The sequence below is a fragment of the Morchella sextelata genome (genome assembly GCF_020137385.1).
Source record: "Morchella sextelata strain SCLS chromosome Unknown scls_18, whole genome shotgun sequence".
NCBI lineage: Eukaryota > Fungi > Ascomycota > Pezizomycetes > Pezizales > Morchellaceae > Morchella > Morchella sextelata.
The window spans coordinates 739,475-761,854 of record NW_025408633.1 but is presented as its reverse complement, the minus strand read 5'-3'; the positions used below and the strand labels follow the sequence as shown (position 1 = coordinate 761,854).

General features: G+C 49.5%; 9 protein-coding genes across 9 annotated transcripts; 5 read left to right on the top strand and 4 right to left on the bottom strand.

Moving 5' to 3' along the window:
* Positions 1-619: 619 nt before the first annotated feature.
* On the top strand, positions 620-4,434 carry H6S33_004721 (uncharacterized protein; the record flags this gene model as incomplete). Its single annotated transcript, XM_044836071.1, has 8 exons — positions 620-851; positions 906-998; positions 1,054-1,320; positions 1,373-1,960; positions 2,012-2,182; positions 2,457-3,660; positions 3,711-4,318; positions 4,373-4,434. 8 exons carry the CDS (start codon positions 620-622, stop codon positions 4,432-4,434), a joined length of 3,225 nt encoding a protein of 1,074 aa, XP_044690694.1.
* A 1,077-nt stretch (positions 4,435-5,511) lies between these two features.
* Positions 5,512-5,826, top strand: H6S33_004720 (uncharacterized protein; the record flags this gene model as incomplete). Its single annotated transcript, XM_044836070.1, has 1 exon — positions 5,512-5,826. One exon carries the CDS (start codon positions 5,512-5,514, stop codon positions 5,824-5,826), a length of 315 nt encoding a protein of 104 aa, XP_044690693.1.
* Positions 5,827-7,353: 1,527 nt separating this feature from the next.
* Positions 7,354-7,821, top strand: H6S33_004719 (uncharacterized protein; the record flags this gene model as incomplete). Its single annotated transcript, XM_044836069.1, has 1 exon — positions 7,354-7,821. One exon carries the CDS (start codon positions 7,354-7,356, stop codon positions 7,819-7,821), a length of 468 nt encoding a protein of 155 aa, XP_044690692.1.
* Positions 7,822-8,254: 433 nt separating this feature from the next.
* On the bottom strand, positions 8,255-9,367 carry H6S33_004718 (uncharacterized protein; the record flags this gene model as incomplete). The annotated part of the gene is made up of 3 exons (XM_044836068.1): positions 8,255-8,483; positions 8,574-9,103; positions 9,158-9,367. 3 exons carry the CDS (start codon positions 9,365-9,367, stop codon positions 8,255-8,257), a joined length of 969 nt encoding a protein of 322 aa, XP_044690691.1.
* A 1,843-nt stretch (positions 9,368-11,210) lies between these two features.
* H6S33_004717 (uncharacterized protein) lies at positions 11,211-13,010 on the bottom strand (the record flags this gene model as incomplete). The annotated part of the gene is made up of 3 exons (XM_044836067.1): positions 11,211-11,738; positions 11,913-12,772; positions 12,842-13,010. 3 exons carry the CDS (start codon positions 13,008-13,010, stop codon positions 11,211-11,213), a joined length of 1,557 nt encoding a protein of 518 aa, XP_044690690.1.
* A 51-nt stretch (positions 13,011-13,061) lies between these two features.
* H6S33_004716 (uncharacterized protein) lies at positions 13,062-15,079 on the bottom strand (the record flags this gene model as incomplete). The annotated part of the gene is made up of 12 exons (XM_044836066.1): positions 13,062-13,064; positions 13,133-13,140; positions 13,386-13,478; positions 13,527-13,548; positions 14,156-14,232; positions 14,295-14,302; positions 14,360-14,404; positions 14,555-14,595; positions 14,736-14,748; positions 14,848-14,883; positions 14,941-14,967; positions 15,024-15,079. The coding sequence occupies 12 exons, from the start codon at positions 15,077-15,079 to the stop codon at positions 13,062-13,064; spliced, it is 429 nt and encodes a 142-aa protein (XP_044690689.1).
* A 1,076-nt stretch (positions 15,080-16,155) lies between these two features.
* On the bottom strand, positions 16,156-18,708 carry H6S33_004715 (uncharacterized protein; the record flags this gene model as incomplete). The annotated part of the gene is made up of 3 exons (XM_044836064.1): positions 16,156-17,583; positions 17,645-18,406; positions 18,520-18,708. The coding sequence occupies 3 exons, from the start codon at positions 18,706-18,708 to the stop codon at positions 16,156-16,158; spliced, it is 2,379 nt and encodes a 792-aa protein (XP_044690688.1).
* A 583-nt stretch (positions 18,709-19,291) lies between these two features.
* On the top strand, positions 19,292-19,639 carry H6S33_004714 (uncharacterized protein; the record flags this gene model as incomplete). Its single annotated transcript, XM_044836063.1, has 2 exons — positions 19,292-19,343; positions 19,428-19,639. 2 exons carry the CDS (start codon positions 19,292-19,294, stop codon positions 19,637-19,639), a joined length of 264 nt encoding a protein of 87 aa, XP_044690687.1.
* A 528-nt stretch (positions 19,640-20,167) lies between these two features.
* On the top strand, positions 20,168-21,786 carry H6S33_004713 (uncharacterized protein; the record flags this gene model as incomplete). Its single annotated transcript, XM_044836062.1, has 4 exons — positions 20,168-20,344; positions 20,408-21,335; positions 21,386-21,560; positions 21,666-21,786. The coding sequence occupies 4 exons, from the start codon at positions 20,168-20,170 to the stop codon at positions 21,784-21,786; spliced, it is 1,401 nt and encodes a 466-aa protein (XP_044690686.1).
* Between the last annotated feature and the right edge of the window lie 594 nt (positions 21,787-22,380).

Below are 22,380 nucleotides of genomic sequence, written 5' to 3'. Positions count from 1 at the left end.
CCTGGTTTCCCCAGATATTGATTTGGGAGGGAGTATGCCCTGATAGTCCTCTATAAAACTTTACTTGAAATAAGTGGTTCATAGGAGATCTTTGTGAATCAGTAACTTGTCGTGATGTATCTAGAAGACCTCAAAACAGTTACATACATGTATGTTTGGGACGATCACGTGAAATCAACATATCACGTGATGGCTAACTGAATCAGAGAAAATGAGTAAGCTGGCCATCTGAAGCTGGCATATCAGCCACCTCCACCCTGCTCCAATCCCAGAGAGGCCCCCCACCAGAAGTGCCGCAGCCTGTTGATACCCCTCCTTTACCGACCTCAACAGAATAGTTTCACCCGTGATTTTGTCTACTCACCTCGCGAGCTCTCAGTTTGTTAGTAAACTTATTCAGGGCGGGTCTCCTTTGGTGGTGTTTTTCCCTGCTACTTTTTTCTTTGTTTCGTTGAGGCGGAACCCGACACGCGCTCAGCTAAGGAGTGGAACCTCGTCATAGCCTGAACCTTTGACAGGGGAACTTCACACACCACCCCGACAACTGTCAGAAGACAGATAAAGCGATCGTTAGGTCAAGTTCGAATTCTGCTAGATTCGGTTTTATCTTATCACAGCTATGGCGGATAAGCTTCTGCAGGATGTCTATCGCAAGATAGAGCGTGAGAAGGTCCTGATGAACGGTGCTCGGGCTATGCGTAGCTCTACCGACAATGCAGCCGTTCAACAGCGACTCGATAGTCAGATCCGTGAATCACAAAGGAACTTGAGCTATCTAGAGGATCGTTACACTGAGCTGCAGAACCGGGTTATGCAGACGGGCATGGAAGGGATGAGTATGAACGACGGAGGTGCGCAACATTCTTTTTTTTTTCTCGCACGGGGCAAGTACTTATGTTGAAAAGGAAATTATGGGGGGTACCAACAACCTCTGGCTCCCCCGAATCCACCGTTTGCTAGTCAACAACCGAGAACTAAAACAAACTACTCGAAACTTGGTATGACCTTTACTGGAAGCTATGTACCTAGATCATTTTCTGATTTTCTTGACAGATCTCATCAAATATGATACTCCACATCTTGGGCCCCGCATTCAATTGATGTTATCGCAATTGGAATTCAAACTAAGCGTGGAGAAACAGTATAAAGAAGGAATTGAGAAAATGGTAAAGCTTTATCAGCTTGAAGGAGATCGCAAAAGCAGACAAGATGCCGAGAGCAAACGGATAGAAAGTGCCCAGAAAATCCAGTTGTTGAAACAGGCGTTGAAGCGATACGAAGATCTTCACGTTGATATGGATTTTGGCGACGAGGCAGATGGTATGTATCGATACCGATGCATATCGGAACAACGGAATGCTGATTGGTGCAGATGACAGTATAAATGCTCCTAATATCCGCCGTCCTCTTACTGGTCGCCTGAGAATCCGTGTTCTCGCTGTGAAGGACGTTGACCATGCGACCACTTCACGATTCGCCAGAGGACCTGAAACCTTTGTGATAATTAAAGTTGAAGATATTGTACGTGTTAGAACAAAGTCGACCAGGAACGACAAGTGGCTTGACGAAAACCATGATATTGATGTGGACAAAGCCAATGAGATCGAGATGACAATTTACGACAAGCCAGCAGATCATCCGATGCCGATTGGTCTGTTGTGGATCCGGATATCCGATATTGCTGAGGACTTGAGAAGAAAGAAAGTAGAGCAAGAAATCTCCGGCTCTGGGTGGGTGAGTGCGGAAACAATGGAAAACAGTGGACCCAGGCCGAACGAGAGTCAATACGCGTTCAACGCCGGAGGACTTCCTGGCCCTGCAGCTGCAGGAGCTGGAGGAGCCGGATTATATGCCAACACTACAGGACGGCCTCAACCAACTCAGCAACCTGGAGAGGTGTGTATTGATGCGTGGTTTGCATTGGAACCTGTCGGACAAGTTCACCTCTCACTAAGCTTTGGTAAAATACCCTGGGGTAATTGATTTTCTTTATAGTTGCTAACTTTCATAGCCAAATTTAACCAGAACAAGCGTCCGCTGGATCTTGGACTTGGGAGAAAAGGTGCTGTTCGTGCGCGCAAAGAAGAGGTTCACGAAATGTATGGCCATAAGTTTGTGCAACAGCAGTTCTACAACATCATGCGTTGTGCGCTTTGCAGCGATTTTCTCAAGTATTCGACGGGTATGCAATGTTCGGATTGCAAGTACACTTGCCACAAAAAGTGTTATCCAAAGGTCGTCACAAAGTGCATATCAAAGTCAAATACCGAGTCCGACCCAGAGGAAGAGAAACTCAATCATCGTATCCCACACAGATTTGAGCCTATGACTAACATGGGCGCCAATTGGTGCTGTCACTGTGGTTACATGCTGCCTGTCGGGAAAAAGAATTCGCGCAAATGCTCAGGTAATCTACTTTCCAATCCATAAATTTATCAAACGCTAATGCCGAAAAGAATGCGCTCTCACTTGTCACGCTCAGTGTGCGCATCTGGTTCCTGATTTCTGTGGTATGTCCATGGAAGTCGCGAATCAAATTCTCTATGAGATGAAAAAAATGAGAAAGAAGTCAACTTTGCTGGACGGTGCCAAGGCCCCATCATCGCCATTGTCCCAGAGACCACAAAGCGACCCATATGGTGCTGGATTGGACTCAAGAAATTCAATCCAGAAGGAACCACAGCGTCAGAGTCAACCTGCATATGGTGCGCCATCTTCACCATCGGCCGTATCAGCAGCAACTGCTGCATATGGTGCTTCTCAGTCACCAACCCGTTTATCACAGCAACAGCAAGCTTACCCGCAGCAGCAACAACAGCGTCCCCCGCAACAAAGGACGGATTCTACAACCGCGGCAGCTGCAGCGCTGGCTGCCCAGCGCCCACCGTCAGTTCCGCCATCCCCTGGTACATATGGAAGGCAGTCTGCGGACTATTATAATCCGCAAGCATCTCGTATGTCAGGAGCTCCAGCGTCGCCGGTTGCCCAAAAGCCACCCATGAGTGAATTGCAAGGTTCGTATGGACAAAGCTCAGACTATCCAAATCCCTATGCCCAACAGGCCCAACAGCCACAAGCGCCACAAAAATCGTCACCGCCTCCATCACAATCTCCATATGAGCACCAGGAACCTCCTATTCCGCATCAACAATCCTACCCCGAGCCTGTACCAGCCCAGCAGCAGCAGCAGCAGCAACAGCCGAAGCAACAGCAACAGCAACAGCAACAACTACAGCCGCAACAGCCACAACAGGTACAACAGCCACCACAGACACAGATCGCTACATTTCCACCAAAGGGTGCACCTCCTAGTGCTGCATCGCGGCCGCAAAAGATAGGGCTGGATCATTTCAACTTTCTTGCTGTTCTCGGGAAAGGTAATTTCGGTAAAGTGATGTTGGCGGAAACCAAAGGAACAAAGAAGCTGTATGCCATCAAGGTTTTGAAGAAGGAGTTTATTATTGAAAATGACGAAGTCGAAAGTACGAGATCTGAAAAGCGGGTTTTCTTGGTGGCCAATAAGGAGCGCCACCCTTTTCTACTCAATCTACATGCCTGCTTTCAGACCGAAACACGTGTATACTTCGTCATGGAATATATCAGTGGAGGAGATCTGATGTTGCATATCCAGAGAGAGCAATTTGGAGCAAAGAGGGCGCAGTACGTGTACTTTCCCTTATACTATGGTAGGGTCACTGACATCTTTTCAGGTTTTACGCAGCTGAGGTTTGCTTGGCGTTGAAGTACTTCCATGAGAACGGAGTTATATACCGTGATTTGAAGCTCGATAATATTCTTCTCACACTTGATGGGCACATTAAGATTGCAGATTATGGGCTATGCAAGGAGAATATGTGGTACGGTTCTACCACAAGCACATTTTGCGGTACTCCTGAGTTTATGGCTCCCGAGATTCTTATGGACAAACGCTACGGTCGTGCAGTTGATTGGTGGGCATTTGGGGTTTTGATCTACCAGATGTTGCTCCAGCAATCGCCATTCCGAGGCGAGGATGAAGATGAGATCTACGATGCCATTCTTGCTGATGAGCCGTTATATCCGATTCACATGCCGCGTGACTCAGTATCAATCCTGCAGAAACTCTTGACAAGGGAACCCGAGTTGCGTCTGGGTTCTGGCCCCACAGATGCACAGGAAATTATGTCTCACGCATTCTTCAACTCTGTGAATTGGGAGGATATTTACCATAAGAGAATACCGCCACCATTCAAACCTCAGATCACTTCTGCCACCGACACATCCAATTTCGACCAGGAGTTTACTAGTGTTACCCCTGTTTTGACACCTGTGCATTCTGGTAAGCCATTCAACTTCTTTGGTGGGATGTTATGTTACTAACGTATTTGTTTAGTTCTTACTCAAGCTATGCAAGAGGAGTTTCGCGGGTTTTCTTACGTGCATGATTTTGTTTAATATAGCGAGTAAAAAGCGTCAATGGGGATAGGACTGCATACCCGATATTCTTTAAAAGCAAGGGGAGAGTTCATTTGCATGTGATTTTTGATTCTTTTTCTTCGCATTTAAGGCGTTGTTTGCTACGCGGGGCAAAGACCTTCTGCATGGGCCTCTAGTTCGGATATTGCTGTAGGGCTGTGTTATTGGGCAGTTGGGTGGTATAAGGGGCTAGGGGGGGGGGATGCGGGTCATGTTGTGATGAAAGTAACGGAGCATGATCAACATAGGGTATGAATGATGTGTGGGTATGTGGGTGTGCGGGCAGGCACTTGTTTTCTTTTAACCCCTTTTCTATCCACTTGTTTGTTTCTGGTATAACTCTCTATTTCACATTTTGTTTCCCTCTACCCCCCCATCCACTTTCCACTTATCTATCCTTATTTTATTTTTATCGTCACGTTGTAGCAATCGTTTCTTTTAGTGTTATCAAGTCGAATCTGTCCCCACTAAACTTAGTAGGCTATTTTTTCTTTCTTTCTTCATTATTGTGGTCATAACTAAAGTGGACTTATAATTCATCTTAAATATAAAGACACAATCTTTCAATATAAAAAAATGGTTTATGGGCTTATACATCCGTTGCATGGATAAAAATTAGTGAGCAATCTATAAGTCGAATTTTATGGAATTTGGCCAAGATTCCTTATTAAAAAGAACGTGACTTCCTGGTCGAGCTATATTTCTTTAGAATGACTCACGAGAAATCACTCGAGTTGGGTGGTGAGTGATATCCCATGACATTTCGTATGGGAAAGGGGCTTGAGAAAGACAGATATGAGACGCGCCTGAATAGGGGTGGTGTCTGAAAACGCGACATTAATTGAGGTGGTGTGGACTTGATTATTAGTTGTACGTCTATGCCATGCGGTTCCTTGGAGTGGTAAAAGTTAATGTCAAGAGTGGACTTGGCATATTTTTAATACCTTTGCAGTTGTCAAAGTTTATCTTATCCCGACTCTCGGGAATATTTCCTCGTCGAATCCACAGCAAGATAGTTTCAGGTATCCCGGTCACTTCAAACCTCCCGTACTTAATATGGCCAAGACCACCTGTGAGGTAGATACGAATGGCTCTTGGACTATGGAGATGATTGTCACCGCGGTTGAGATCATAGACGATAAAATTAGCTGGATCAAGCAGACCATTTCGACACCTTGGGTTTCAAAAGTCATTGAACTACTTTTTAACGAGCTTGAGCTGCTCAAGGAATTACTCTTGATCCTACAAAATATAAAAAAGGACAACCCCAAATTCCTGGGGCCACAAAATTTTGGATCCTCAATTATCAAATGCGGCGATTTACTGAAGGAGCTTGGTGACGATTTTATATATAGACTCTGCCAATTATAGTTTCAAATACATCACAAAATCCAGAAGTATAGGGGGCGATTTCATACACATATTGTGTAACGAAGACTTTCCAACACATCACATCACAGCACCCCACGGGTACCCAAATTTGTTGGTGCTGCTGACTGGAGTGGAAGATACTTCTGTATACAAGGGTGGGTGGCAGGCATATCACTATACCGCTGCCTATGGCTATGATTAAATAATCACACTACAACAAATAAGGGTCACCTATCGATGGTGAATTATGTACTGCATATGAACGACGTCAATGTCTCAGTCAGAGACAATCCTATATCTGCTGGATGATTGTACAGACGTTTCTGCCAAAATTATTTAGGACCAACTGCACCGAGTGCTGAGGTATACAGAGGACACTTCAACTTGATTAACAATCTCATGGACAAGGATGACTATTATTTTATAGCTGAAAGGGAGTCAAACAAGTATACGGGAGGCTGTAGAGCCATCAATGACAATTTGTCATCATGGAATGGTACAAATATACTGGATAGCAGCAAGTACAGGGACATGTATGAATAGTAGATCTGTTGATTTAGATGTGTATTACGGTCGACGTACCTCCGAACATAAAATTTCAAATTTAAACGACCAATCGGAATGGTTTATCGTCTTTTAATGGGCCTTTGTATGGTAGTGGAGGTACTTAGGCGCACCCAGAGCGCGAAAGACAAACTCAAGCTCGTCCCACAACACGGAAGACTAAACGAAACTGGAGGTAATTTTGGAAGCAGTAATAATATCCCTCCGACAACGATGGACGTTAGTATGTGTTTCCTGTCTTCCTCTATCCATATACAAACCAAGAAATATCGGATCTTTATCCTTTTATCTCCTATTTAATTTAATTTCGAACGTAAAAGATTGTCGATAGGAGTGGTGAATAATGGTTGGAATATCACTGGTCAACCAGGTGGAGTTAAAGCCGAGTTATAATATATGACTGGATAGCGAAAATCTAGAGGCCTAACAGCGTAGAGTGAATATGGGCCTCACGTCAAAAATTGGTCAATGAATAATTTCGTAGCTTGAATCGCCCATGAAATCGCCCTTCTTTGTTGTTTTCCTCTACCTATTTCAATTCATCAGTTATATATCTAAGAAGCAGAAATACGGGCGCAGTGAGGTCTGCGTAGCAAAGCTGCCCAAACCTTTTCTTCATCTTATTTGAAGCTTCCAAATATCTTCTTAGAGCTCTTTAGCTCTAGCCCTTGTGCTGTGGAGAAATCGCTAAATATTTACATGTAGTAATGTGGTTTGGCGTGACTAGTACAGGTATATAAGAATCCTGTTTTGATTCTAGTAACCGTCCATAAGCTTGATCTATTTCTACGACCGCGCGCAGGATTGAGATTGAAGTCAATATCCACATACTCGTAGAAGAGTAGTTCGATCTCATCCTATCACTCGCCCACCGCCAAGCTTCCAGCGGCTCTGTGGAACCCTGATCTACATACCTACTACTCCCACCACATCCAAACCCAACCTCATTCCACCGCGCACACCATGGTCCGCTACAAAGCCCGCTACATCCTCTTCGACGTTCTGTACCCGAATGCGCCCAAGACTCTAGGTGCTGCCAGCACACATCTCGAGTTTTCCTCGCCCAGCGACCCCTCCATCACATCTTCATACCTGTCGGGACTGCTGCGCGATGGCCTCGCCCACCAGTTCGGCGACTACGGGGCGGGTGTGGCGGGGAACCTTAGCGTGAAGTATTTTTCGCCAGCGACGTCGACAGGAATAGTTAGGGTGTCGAGAGATCACTATAGGCTCGTGTGGACGGCGCTGTCGTTTATGAACGAGCTCAAGGGCGTCCCGGTGGTGATTAGGGTAGTGAGGGTGAGTGGCACCATCAAGAAGGTGGAGCAAGAGGCAATACGAAGAGCGAGGAAGGAGGTGAATAGAGTGGGCGGGTCACTAGTTGACGTGGAGGATATTGTGGTTGAGGATGACGAGATGGAGGAGGATTGATAGGTGCGTCCATCAATCGGTTTAATCTTTGAGTACGGGCGGTATTTTTTTTTTTTCAACCTTTCTTCAAAAGTTGCAAGGCGTTTGGATTCAATGGTGCTAAATTGATTGCGGCATGTATTTTCTTTAACCTCATGCTAAGATTAGAACCATTGAGTATTTATTTCTCTTTCCTTTCTTCAGTAAATCCCTTCTACTGTAACATTGTCGGTACTACTCTCCACATACGAGCAATGGAATTATATGCCGATTCGCCCCATGCTATTAGCACGCCAGGACTGATAGACATTACTTTGACTAAAGCCAGTTCTTTTCCAGCAAACGCAAACGCAATTACCTACAATTTCCTTTCCCATACCGCAACTAACTTTTTGTGTCTTGACTTATCGCTCAATACCCTCCCCGAAAGTCCCGCAAGCTCATGAGCTACAGTTTAACCCAAATATTCTTCTAATGTTGGAGGATCACAATTAAAAAATGTGGAAGTACTTGACCCATACAAGCAGATATGAAAATTTGTGAGAATGACAGCCACCCTGTAGTGCGATCCTACATCGACATCTCCAAACAGCTGCTGAGTGGTCTTGAAGTCCAAAGCCGTCCATAAGCGTAGAACATCGGCAAATCCCCATCCAACGCATTCATGGCAGGATCTCATGGCCCTATTGAACATTTTTTGATCTTCAGTGATGTTTAGACTGTCGTAGGCCGTGATAAGGTTTTCAGTTATCGAGTATTGTGAATTTCCATACATGTAATAGCTTGGTGCATTATCTTCGCAGCGATCAAGTAGACGACTTTCACGTAGTAGCGTGCGGGGTGATCCATCCTCTGGTCCAAATAGATGATAAATCAAGCCATCAGGAGACTTTACAGCCTGGTACTTGTAGCGATGCAAATACGTATTCATCCTATACTCTTCCTTTTCCCATTCGACCTGTGGGCAAACTTTTCGTATGGTGCAATCTATAAAGCCCCAGCACTTGTCGAGAGGTGAGTCTTTGGCATGAATCTTACTCGCAAACAGAGCCAGGCGGTCTTCGCTCAAGTGTCCAGATTCAAAGTCATCAAGAAGAAAATCCCAATGGTCCACGATATGCTGCAACGCCCAGTTCATAGCCTCAGAGATAAGGGCGACATCATAGCCAAATGTAAACTCCAATGTTTTCATTCTCGTAGGCCAGGCAAGCCTAGCACAGAGAAAGAAGAACGCCTCCTCCCTTGTAAATTCCAGACCCGTAGGGCCTATGATTTTCTCTGGCATTTCAAGAAGGGTAGTAATCTATTTGATGCTATCAGTTGCAAGAAAGACATTATTTATTCTATTGGAACATACGGTACGAATGTTACCGGAGGTGAATCGTGTAAAATGCACGTAGTCCTCATCCGTTAATGTTGCGAAATTGAGTTTACCTCGGGGCATCCTATCACCGATATTGTAAAATCTGAAGATGTCTAGCATGCATTGAAAAACGGCTCCCGGGGGTTGTCTTGCGAGAAACGCCCGGGTCTCTTCAGAGGGGTTATTTTGGGGAGGGTTCGACATGGTTGATGTCTTTGGTTGGAGACGTAGCTAGATGAGCCTTAGGATAGTGATCAGTGGCATTACGTCATTACCCGAACGACCTCACACTTATCCTAGAGACTCAGAAATACGCCTTGGGGAACATTGAATCCTGTGAAACATTGTCACTAGTTCCCCTAACCCTCATAGCAGTCTGTTTAAGCTCCACAAAAAAATCGAACTAAATCACTTGCCACAAACCTTCTAGCTATCCCTAAAGCTGTTAGTTAAGTGTATGCTATACGATGTCCTCGCTCTCAATGAAATTATAATATATAGCTCATGAAGATATAAAATTTGACAGCTTAAGATACATGCAGCTACAGCTAGTAAAGCTAAGCACGTTGCTATTGCCATTGTATGAGATTGAGATTGTGATATTGCCTTCCGGTCAATTTAGACAAAGACCTCATGACCGACGGCCTTGTACTACCGGAGTTTTTCTTCTTCTAGCTATAGCTGCATGAGGTGAGTAGAAAGTCGAGCTAGACATTAGAGTCTTTTTGCCAACGACCGTGAGAGTCGTTAACATTAAATTAAAATACATGTACCCAAGATTCTGCTGCATGCAGGATACGTATCATATATCACTTTTTGTATGCCGTGCTTAAGAATACGCCGTCAAATACTTAGAATACCAATCCTTAGAATTATTCTTTACGAGTATTCCTCATACCATGCAGGCCAAAGTCCCCCTAATGCATGCAGGGCGGTCTTGGGTATTTTAATTTAGTGTTAACACCTCTCACGGTCGTTGGCATGTTGAATTTAAGGCTTGCATGCACAGTCCTGCCTGGCATGAAGATCTGAAGATCATAGCCTCTAATTGGGCGGGTTTTCTTTGATTCCCGGTCAGAAGAGGTGAATGCTGCAAGAAATATTGAGTGGAAGTGTTTATCGGTTTGTTGGTGATATCCCCCACCAATACATCAACATGTTAGTAAGTGTACGAATCAAACTGATATCTATTTCTACCTTCGATCAAGAGATACGAGCTAGTAGAATATAATATGCCCAGTCACGGCCCACATCGTTCTACATCGAATGGTTATCGAAATAGTAGCCAGTGTACTTGATTGGCTACAATTTTAGCCTACTTATATGGTCACATAATAATGATATGTAGGTAGTTGAGTTTTCCAGCTGAAAGACCCTGCACCTCCTGCCGGCCGTGTTTATAATCAGTGAAACCTGATTCCAGCCTGCATGTTAAGAGCCTGTCAGTCGTATTGACTTAGATGTGATTACGAGCTGCCGGCGGGAAAATGCACTGCGGGTTAAAGCAGATAAGCTAAGTTCGACAGTAAGCTCTAGCAATTACATAACCAGGACGTCAAAAGGCCGAATTTGAATATCGAAATTATTGAGAACCAGTAAGGCCGAGAATAAATTTGTTTCAGATCTTATCATTCGAAGCTACATATCAAATGCGATGCTTTTACTGACGACCAGAGAATGTGACGCACTTATTTGAACAAAGTTACTCCAGGACCATATCTTTCTAGATGATTATATAGAAATAAGAAACAAGAGAACACACCTGCCGTTACCCACCAAAACCCATCCTGTATAGAAAATTAAGCCCTTGACGTTACTACAAAAGTAAAGATAAATAAACGAAATACAAACCCAAAATATCCCATTATCTGTTCCCGTCATCACAACACATTAGGCCCATGGCGGCAAAGAGTGTCATTCAGCACTGCTTCGCGGGATAATTTTGCGTGATAGGTGGGTTGACTTTGCGCCGCCCGTGGGCGGCTTTCACTGGCCTCATAGTTCTTGTGGTGAGCCACGAGTCCTGAATAAGATGAAGGAATCTCTCTTACTCCCAGTCTTTAGGAACTGTGAAGCCACTCGTCGCCCTTCCAATAGTTCCTACCTGAAACCCCATATCCTCAAGCCTTGTCTTATTTAGAATTAACCTTCCATCAAACACAAACGCTGGTTTCTTCATGTGATCATAAATCAGCTTATAATCCAACACAGTATCTCTAAACTCATCCCATTCTGTGCAAATAATGACAGCATCGGCATCGTCGCAGGCAGCATAAGCGTCTTTCGCGATCGAGACCTGCTTCTGTACTTCCTTAAGGTCGTCCACGACGCCTGGTTCGGTGAGGTCAATCCAAATCTGTGATTCCTGAACTTTGGGGTCGTAAATGGCGATTTGAGCGCCCTCCGTACGGAAGTGGTTTACTAGTGTGATTGCAGGAGACTCGCGGGTGTCGCTGGTATCTTTCTTGAATGCAAACCCTAGGATCGCTATCTTTTTCCCGTAGATGGTGTTGAAAAAACTAGATATCACTCGGTTTGAAAATCGCCGTTTCTGGTACTCGTTCATATCAACGACCTATCATAATCCCAGTCAGTGGTTAGTATATGTAAGACTACTAATCCATGTTGCTGTAGTATAGAATCCGGTAGAATTATTGCGTTGGAGAATCGCTCTGTTCTCGGCGTGATCGTTGTCCCTGTTTTCCACAATAATTCTACCGGAGGCTGTAACAGGGATGAGTAGGCATACCTGTTTCCAGTAAGCAGCAACCTCCGGAAGATGCAAGCTCTCACTCAGATACACCAAGTTAAGGATATCCTTCTGGAAGCAACTTCCTCCGAACCCGACACTAGCTTTGAGGAATTTTGACCCAATTCTGGTATCTAGTCCGCATGCGTAACTGACTTCTTCAATGTCTGCCCCGGTAGCTTCGCAGATCGCTGAGAGCGCATTGATCGATGAGATTCTCTGGGCTAGTAGAGCATTCGCCGCTAACTTTGAAAGTTCTGAGGACCAGAGGTTCATCGTGATGATCTGATCGCGTGCGACCCAAGATGCATAGACATCTGCCAAGGAAGCTGCAGCCGCGCGCCCGGATTCTGTTTTCAAGGATCCAATGAGCACTCTGTCGGGGTTCATTAAATCCGAGACAGCGGTCCCTTCAGCGAGAAACTCAGGATTGGAAAGAATATCGAATCGGATCCCGGCCTTGGAGTTTGCCTCGAGGATGTACCGCATGTTTTGCGCTGTTCGGCAAGGCACTGTGCTCTTTTCAACGACGATCTTGTCGCTCCGGGCAATCTGGGCAATGCGTCTTGTCGCACTCTCTACATAGCCAAGGTCGGCGGCATATCCAGCTCCCACTCCTTTGGTCTTGGTTGGAGTGTTCACCGATACGAAGATTAGGTCTGAATCATGAATTGCTTTGTCGACATCAGTGGAAAAAAACAGGTTTCGTCCACGACAGCTTTTCACAACCTCATCCAGTCCTGGCTCAGAAATGGGAAGGTTATCGGAATTCCACGCATCGATACGGGCTTGATTGATATCGACAATCGTGACAATGATATCCGGGTTCTTTGCTGCAATTATTGTACATGTAGGACCCCCTAACACGGAAATCGAATAAGAACAAGTTCTTGGAGTATTTGCATTCCCGGATGAATCTGGTTACTTACCGACGTATCCAGCACCAATACAGCAAATCTTTTTGACTTTTATGTGAGGAATTGTTAGACCCTCAGAGGTCCTAGCAGCTGGGGGAGAATTGCCTCTGGATGTATCGATTGAAGCGTCTGCATTGCCAATACAGGTTGAAACTCCAGAATAATTGACTGCGTTCTTCATTTTGAGAAATCGAGCAGGGTATATGTGTATGTGGGAGATTTGCGAAAAGAACTACTAGCTGGAAATTAGCTATCCCGCAAGATAAAGTAGAGTATTAAGCAATGATAGATGGAAGAACATACATGATGGACTGCAATAACCAAGTATCGACTGATAAAGAAGTAAATTGAAAGTAAGTTGATGGATGTGTAGGCATAGGAGTGGGAAACTTCGTGTATTTAAAAGAAGATAAGGGGCTTAGAAATAGAGTTGAGTTTACGCACAGAGCACTAATGTGATAGCTACATAAAATTCGATGGTTAAGTGGGTTAAGACGACCACTTGGGTAGCTTGGTAGATGTCAAGAATCTCGCAAACCCACTTAGGGTACCCTACCACCGGCGATAATGCCAAGGGAGGCTTGTGGAGCTTGGCCATTCAGGAGATGGGCCAATACTTCTGCCAGTACCTGCATAAGTGCTTTAAATTCTGCAATTGTTAAACTCACGAGGTACTGCCGAGTCCCGGATTACGTACCACTACTTGCCTCGCTACACTGCTGGGCAAGGGTATGTACAAATGCCAATGCCAATTAATGAACACATAATCTGCCTGCTGCGGGTATAGAGTAGTTTAATAATCCATATGGCCATGCGAAACTCCATAGACTGGGTTGACTGTTAGGCAAACTGGGATGCGGGATACGAGTTAAGATGTCGGAGAGCCACGGATTGGAAATCATAGAATTGCTGTTTCACTAGGTACCGCTGATAGTTCTTTTCTGCGTGCTTTTATCCATCCGGAGCTGGCTCTTCCAGAATATTAAACAACCACCTCACTAGCAAGCATCAACTAATGGAGCAGGTGGGGTACTCAGCTGAACCGATGGAGAAACTCAATTAACTTCTCCCCTTGATGACGCCAGTTGTCTCATGGATACATGTTGAGCCTGCCAAGGTCGAGATCAAACGCCGGACCATCTGAACCCAAGACTTCAAGCCAAATTTCCGCCCGGGATGAGCAACTTGGCTTGCCTATACAGTAACTAAACGTCGTAACCATCTGCCCCTTAAGTGAATAAACGTCTTGGCATGTTATGACGGTCTTGAAGGCCCGTGGTGTATGGAAGCTTTAATCTGTCGATGTAGGACCATGATCGAACTGACCACCTGGGAACTTAGCTCTGCGAGATCGGATCTCCGGCCCCGGATCAGTAGCAACCATCTCTGGATAGAATTTCTAGCTAGACACACCCATTAGTTATCCCAGTTGCCAAGGCCAATGATTCCGAAGATTTCTGATTACCTTCATCTCTAAAACAAATAAGCCCGAAGTGCTTGTATACAGAGCGGACAATCCCGCCAACTAACCCGAGAAAACCCTCGAGCACAAGCGAAGAAGTCTGATAGGGGTATCTTCGGGATAGTGTCACCATCTACATCCTAGGGAAGCCCAGGTCGCATTCGATTCGTCAGATGTGATATGAGGGCACTGCCTGCTAGAGAATATACAAGAATAATATGTTCTTACCTCGATTGGTGTTTGGAACGGTTTTGATTACTCACGACTGTGAGTGATTGATCATGACTAGCTGGTAGCATTTATCCTGGGGATGGAGAAAAGATTAGTATCGTGTCTATCCCTTCCAGACAGCTTGCTGGGAGTAAGCCCAAGGGAGGACCAGATCGCTACATGTATTTATATCGGGAATCTCAGAAAGCTTATTACTAGCGTGATTCCACTTACTATGCCCAAGACTCTATTTCCCCGTGTCATCATTGCGCTCAAGCTTTAGCTTGACAAGTATATGTAGGGGATCCGGAAGCCTCGTCTCCAAACACACTATATCTACATGTACTTAGCTATAAAGGTGTAGAGTACCCCGGATCGCGGACTGTACATGATTTTGGTCAACGATACAACTTGGCCTACAGGCTACAGATTTACTTACTCCGTCAACTGCCAGAGGTGAGATCGACTAGTCCAAGAACTGGGCTCATGTGGTCCACGAGATGAGGTGCATTGCCGGCTTACAGTGAGGTGTTCGAAGCAGGGGCAGCAAATCCCAAGTGGCCGTTAACTACTATCATGACGCTCGATATCGTATAGTACTATGGTCACGGCCAGTCGGGAGGCTATCGGTGTCACCTGGGCTTGGTTAAGCATGAACGTGAGATAACGATAGCATCGGACGGAGCACAAAACATCCCTGCAGGAGTGGGGTTTGCACGCTCTTTTGTGGACCCTGCATTTTACTACACACACATGACCATAACGGGATATATTGCCTAAGATCCAAAAGCACATCTCGAAAAAGCACATCAATGCAATATCACTATCACGAGACAGAAGCCCAACTATTGCAAAGATGTTCCTTGACAGACATATGATTATCAGCTTATCTCGTGAATCCCGCGGAAATCAAGGGAGAAGAGCAAAGGGAGGAGGTACTCAGTCCTACCACTTTGTAATACGAGGCCACTCAACTGTTACAGGAGATGGCGTAACTTTGCCTACAAATTCGAATATTTTACCCCGGGGAAGAGCTTGGCCTCGGTGAATAGACCGGTGCGTCGAGATAGTTGAGTTAAACACAGACCCTGCAAAAGACCCAAGTCGTAAATGCACTCGCTCATAGTTACCTTTAGCATTAATGATGCGGGGTATTTTATAGAATGTCAAGGAGCGGAGTTGGAGGGTTGGCCGGTTCTATATCGGGTATCGACAAGCTTAAGCGCCCCTGAGCATATCGGAAGGCACACTGCATGCTCGAATCCACAGATCTCAGCATATCGAGCCAAGCCCTCGGAACACGAGCCTGGGTATCGAGTAATCACAGGCCATCACTCGGTCCACTGCGGGACCGCCCGCTGCCTACCATATTCACGACCACGCCTATGCCAATCATCACCACGCTGACAATATACTTGAATACGCAAAAAAAAAAAAAACTAGAGACCAAAAACTTTAATGCGCTGAGAAAAGAATATATATATATAAAAGTCTAAGCTATAACCACTATAAAGCACCAGCTACAAAAAAATGTACAACACAACGTCAGGTCTATACACATTACCAACTCCACTGTCCAGTCCGCTGATTAAAAACAGAACAAGAAAGAAAAAGAAAGAAAAGAGACGCTCCTAATTAGCTACATAGTCCTATTTTATTTGTCCTGCGTTAATAATTTCGACCCCTCATTGCCTTCGTCTTCACTTTCCTCCTCCTCCTCCTCCTCCTCCTCCTCATCATCATCATCGTCCTCTTCCTCCTCACTCTCCTCCTCACTCTCCTCCTCCTCGGTCTCCTCCTCACTCGCCTCCTCCTCACTCTCCTTAAAAAAGTCCTCCAACGTCTCCGGCTTCTCCTTGACCTGCGCCTTCACGCCCTCCGGCCTCCACACGGGACTCCTCTCCGGCGTCGCTGCCATCCCAGGACTGTGGCCTCCGCCAGCACTCTTCTTGATGACCACGACCCCGCGCTTCTCCATCTCGCCCTCCACCGGCACGTCCCTGACACTCGGGCTCGGCGCCCTGCTCTTGCTGACCCAGTCCTCGAGCGGCTCATACCCACCGACGTCCTCGCCTTCGCCCACCACCATCGCCGCCGAGCCAACGGTATACTTCTCGCGCCCACTCGACGGCGACGGCGCCAGCGGCGTCGGCTTCGGCGCGAGCAGCAGCAGCGTCGCAAGCGGCGTCGAGGACGGCGTCGACAGGATCGACTTGTACAGTCGTGCACGATCACGGAGGTCGTAGCTCAAATCATAGCGCGCCAGCAGCGTGATATACCCAAACAGCAGCGCAACGGGATGCTTCTCCTCCCCCTCCCCCTCCTCACTGCCGCCCTCCCGCACCGCACCCGACTGCGTGCGGTCCAAGTAATGCGCATACACCTTCGCGGCCAACAACACAATCTGCAACTTCGCCGCCTCGCCCTCAAGCACAAACGTCTTCGCCAGCAGCCGTAGCGTATCCGCCGCCACATTATCGCCGCCGTTCGACCCGGCAAACTCGCCAACGAGCCAGATGATGCTTGCGCGCGCGCTCGGGTTGACGGCCGTGTCGAGCGCCTTTGCGAGCCGCACGACGGTGCGCGCGTGCGCGGCGGGGTTCTGCAGGATGATGTGCCGGATCACGGTGAGGCTCTCGGCGACGAGCGTGCCGGTGCCGCTCTCGACCTGGCGCATCAGCAGCTTGAGGCAGCGGGCGGCGTTGCGCGTCTCGCTTTGGGCGCAGCGGCCGATGGCGCGGACGGCCTCGCGGACGAGCGCGGGGTCGTGCGTGTGTGCGAAGTATTCGAGTTCGCTGAGGATTAAGTTTTTGGTGCGTGTGGGGGTGAGGGGGAAGATTAGGGTTAGGAGCTCGAGCTTGAGCTTCCAGATGTGCGGGGGGTCGGAGGCGTGGACGAGGAAGTGCGTGGCGTAGGGGGTGAAGGGGTGCGGTGTTTTGAGCGCGATGGAGACGATGTTGAGGAGGGCGATGTACTGGATGTCGGTGGGGGCGCGGAGGAGGGAGATGAGCGGGCCGGCGACGGTGGGGAGGGAGGAGGCGGGCGCGAGGTGCGTGTAGAGGCGGGCGACGGCGACGATGACCTGGAGAGTGTTAGAATAGTGTATGTAGAGTAGGGGTAATGATCAATTAGGGGATAAATACAGCGCTGTTCCGACTCTGTAGCAATGGGATGCAGCTGCGGAGGAGAAGCTCAAGGTCCGCATCCATAGCCGCGGCCGCTACCTTCCCCTTCCTCCCGCGCGCGTCCTCATCCCCACTCTCATCCGAGTAGAACCCCTCCCCATCCCTAGCCTTAGCCCCAGCCCCCGCAGCCTTCTTACCCTTCACCTCCCTCGCGGGAAAGTTCGCCCTGGCATACCCCGTCAGCACCCTTAGCACCGCCAGCTGCCCCCACTCATCCATATCAATCAGCATCCTGGCGAGCGCCCTATAATGCCCATGCAGCAGCTCCCACCTCCCCGGACAAACCCCCTCCCACGCCACGACCGCCGCCCCCACCACATAGAAGCTACGGTCCCCCAGCAGCCCGCCCAAGCACTCCCTCAGCGCCGGCAGCGTGCCCGGGTCCAGCCGATAGCACTTTGGGATCGCCACGGCGGCGGCCTTGCGCACATACGGCGACATGTCGGCCGCGCAGCGCTTTATGCCGAGCGCCACGATCTGCGAGATGACCGGGACGCGGATCCCGGCCATCACGCGGATGGCCATGGACCGCACGAGCTGCGACTGGTCGGTGAGGGCTTTTTGGATGGTGTTGATGGAGAGGAGGGCCAGGTCGGGCTCGGACTCGGCGTAGCGGAGGAGGTAGATGTAGACGAGTTTTTTGATCTCGAGGGTGGGGGAGGCGACGTTCTTGACGACGTCGGCGAAGAAGGGGCTGCAGTCGGTGCCGTGGGACATCATCTTTGTGTGTTAGCTGTGTGTGTGCGGGGGAGAGGGGAGAGGGAGGAGTGGAAGTTGGGGGGGGGGGGGGGGGGGTGGGGGGTGAGGAGGGAATGGGGGTGTGGGGTACAGACAGAGATGACTTTACGCAGCCCGTCGAGGACCTCGCGGTCGAGGCGGGAGTTGAGCAGTTTTTTGGTGGCGGTGGGGGAGGGCGTGGGGAGAGCGCGGGCGGAGGCGGTGATGGAGGCGGATTGCGCGGCTTCGAGGGTGAGGTCGCGGGCGGTCTCGAGGAGGGTGGAGATCCGGGAGAGGGATTCCATGATGTGGTGTTAGGTGGGGGGTGGTGGGAGTGATGGGGGGGGTGGTGGGAGTGATTGGGGGGGGGGAGTTGTGGGGGTGAGAGAGTGGTTGGAGTGAGTGGTGGTGGAGGAGGAGTATCGTGAGAATGGTGGAGGAGGAGTATCGTGAGAATGGTGTTTGGGGATATCGAGATGGCGGGGGTGGGGGGGATCTGGAGGTGGGGGTGGGGGGATCTGGAGGTGAGGTTGAGTGGCTGGATTACGGTGTGGCTTGTGCGGGGGCGGGGATGCAGGTGTTGGGGGCTTACGTCATTGGCCAGGGGAGCTCTTGGAAGCTGAGCTCTCTCTGTTTTGCTCTGCTCTGCTCTGCTCTGCTCTGCTCTGCCCCGCTCTGCTCTACGGTGCTACGGTGCTGCGGTGCTACTGTGCTACTGCGCTACCGTGCTACGACTGGCTGATTGACCGAGTGATACCCCCAACTACATGTACCCAACTACTCGAGGGAGCATCCTCAACTCTCACGCACGAGTCACCGCAGTGTTACCGTCCGAGAGATTGCCCAAGCAACAGCAAGGAACACAACCAGCCAGCCAGCCAGCCAGCCATGATCTGGATCCTGATCCCCATATTCGTAGTCCCGCTCGTGCTTCTTATCTGTGAGTTTCCATTCCATCCCCATTGCACCCCAGTTGTACCACACCCCTCTTGCACTACACATTTCTAATGCCTCCGCGGGGCAGTCTTCCTCGCCCTCTCCTCCTGCCTTGGCGACCCTCTACGGCGCGGCAGCGGCAGCGGCAGAAGAGGAGGGCTCCTGAGGCCGTCGTACGGACGCACATACCTTAACTCCATCTCCAGCGGCGCCTGGGAGAACGTCGAGATGGACCGCATCGAGCGGGAGAGCGACGACGAGTTTGATATTCTGGAGGAGGAGGAGGAGGGCATGTTGTAGTGTTTCGCGTAGCATTTCTTCTGTTTTTTTGCCTTTTTTTTCTACTATTCGGCTACGTTGTGTAGGCGGCGCGGGCATACCACATCACAGAGCAAGAAAAGCATGTAGCGAGACAATGTCTAGGGTTGCAATCCCCCCAGACAGTAATGATGATGATGAGAGTGGTGTGTTGGGAGAACAACCCTAACCTCCGCGGTGGCTGCCAAGGCCAATTAAGGTTTTAAGCCGCAGCCCTGTTCGGGCTAGCGTGTGCGTGCCAACGTCGCGTCTCCCCGGAAGAGAACAACACGACTCCGCTGTGCCCCGCCCGAGTGACCTCCGTCCAAGAGCCTGGCCTGTCTCTGCCCTCCAGCCGTTCTCTGTCTCGTCCATTCACCCCTCATCTGTGTCTTCCATCTACACCCCCCTCCCTCACTCCCTCAGTCTCTCTCCAGTTTCATATCACCCTGCAGCATCTACAGCACCTGCAGCATCTACAGCACCTGCAGCATCTACAGCACCTGCAGCATCTACAGCACCTGCAGCATCATGGCAGTCCCAGGCCTCCAGCTGGCAGACCTCTCCATCGGCCAATCCTTCCCCAACTTCTCCTCCCAGTCCACAGACCCCCAGTCCACAGAGCCCCCCGCCGAAAAGATCCACGAGATTGGCAAATGCCGTGAATGGCGATTCGAGGTGGCCTTCAACACCACCGTAGAAGTCAAAGTAGCCCACCCACTCCCCACACCCCCACAACCCAGCTAGCAAGCTAACACCCGCCACCCCCAGCTCCTCAAAGGCACCGCCGAGATCTTCGGCACCGAGCTCCCCACCGGCCACAAGTTCACCTTCACGGGCTGCAAATCCGCCATCTACACCTGGTCCGGCTGCACGCTCTCCGTCACGGGCACGCCCACCGTCGAATACACCTCCGAAGAGACGCCCATGACCTCCTACACCAACCTCCACTTCGCGCTCGAGAAGCTGCGCGGCGCCGCCAGCGAGTTGCCGGGCAAGCAGGGGCCCCGCGTAATGATCATCGGCCCCGAGGACGCCGGCAAGACGTCGCTCGTCAAGATCCTGACCGCGTATGCCGTGCGCCAGGGGCGCATGCCGTGCGTGGTCAACCTCGACCCGAAGGAGGGCATGCTGTCGCTGCCGGGGACGCTGTCGGCCACGAGCTTCTCGACCATCATGGACGTGGAGGAGCATTTTGGGAGCTCGCCGACGTCGGGGCCGTCGCCCGTGCCGGTGAAGCTACCGCTGGTGTACTACTATGGGCTGGCGTCGCCGGAGGCGAATGCGCCGCTCTACCGCGCGCTCGTGTCACGGATGGCGCTGGCAGTCTCGTCGCGGCTGAGTGAGGAGGATGGTAGCAGGGTTAGCGGATGTATTATTGACACCTCCGGTATAGCCGGCTACGAGGTTATTTCTCATGCGGTGTCCGAGTTCAGCGTGGATACGCTCGTGGTTGTCGGCAGCGAGCGCCTCTACAGCGATATGGCCAGGCGCTTCGAGGGCCGCGAGGCCGCAAGCGGCGTCACGGTCGTCAAGCTCGCGAAATCTGGCGGGTGCGTCGACCGCGAAGAGGCGTTCCTGAAACAGGCGCGCGAGAGCGCGATCCGCGAGTACTTCTTTGGCGAGCCGAAGCGGACGCTGAGTCCGTACACGCTCACCGTGGGGCTGAACGAAGTGAATCTGTGGCGCGTTGGCGAAGGTCTGCCCCCCGAACTGGCTATCTAGTAACAAGTAAGCTAATGTATACAGCGTCAACACTGATATCCGGCGTCCTGCCCATCGGGACCGAAGACACGCAGCCGCTGCTGGTCAAGACGACGCCTACGTCGCTGCTGCAGCATAGTGTTGCGGCCGTGCTGCACGCGGAGATGGGCGATGCGGTGGAGGTGCTGGCCGAGAGTAGTGTTATGGGGTTTGTGTATATGTAAGTCCCCCCCCCCCACCTTGGCTGTAGTGGGTGTGGTTGTGGTGGTGGGAGTGGCGTACTAGGGTGGAAGGGAAGGGTGGCTAATTAATGGAAAATATATAGAGCGAGCGTGGACGAGCAGAAGCATTACATGAAGGTGCTGGCGCCGGTGCCGGGGCGGCTGCCGCCGAAGCCGCTGGTGGTGAGTAGTTTTCCGGAGCCGACGGCGAGTTTGGTGGGGTAGTGGGTGGTGGGGGTGGAGTGGGGAAAAAGGGGGGGGAGGGGGGTGCGGAGGGGGCGGGGTGGGTTAATGTAGAAATAGGATAGGTGTGGGATACCAGGAATATATTTTGTGGTGAGGGTATAAACAGTCCGAGTGATAATCTGTGGAGCTATCCTGTCCGTAGCTTTCGGGCCTGAGGAGCTGTAGTGGCCTTGTTGCTAGTCCGGTATTGAAAATCATTTTGTCTTGGATTCAAAATTAAACCAACTATTCTAATATACCAGAGAGTCTACAACCAAATGACTATAGCCCCCATCCCCAGCCATTGATTTCATCCGCCAACAACACCACCACCACGCGTAGTAAATGTAAGCTTTCTACACAGGAAATAGATTTTAGAGATATTGTTGCTCGAGAGATGGTGCTATAGATCTACAAAAATAGACTTTGGAGTGTACATGTAGTCACGTTATGTTTGTCATCCCTTTTCGTTCTCGTTTTTCTTTGTTACATAACGCGGCACCGGCGCGGTTTGGTCTGCGAATGAATGTTTCCACGTTCTCGGATTGCTGAGATCAGTTACTGGCCAACCAATCAATGATCGTTCGTGCAGAT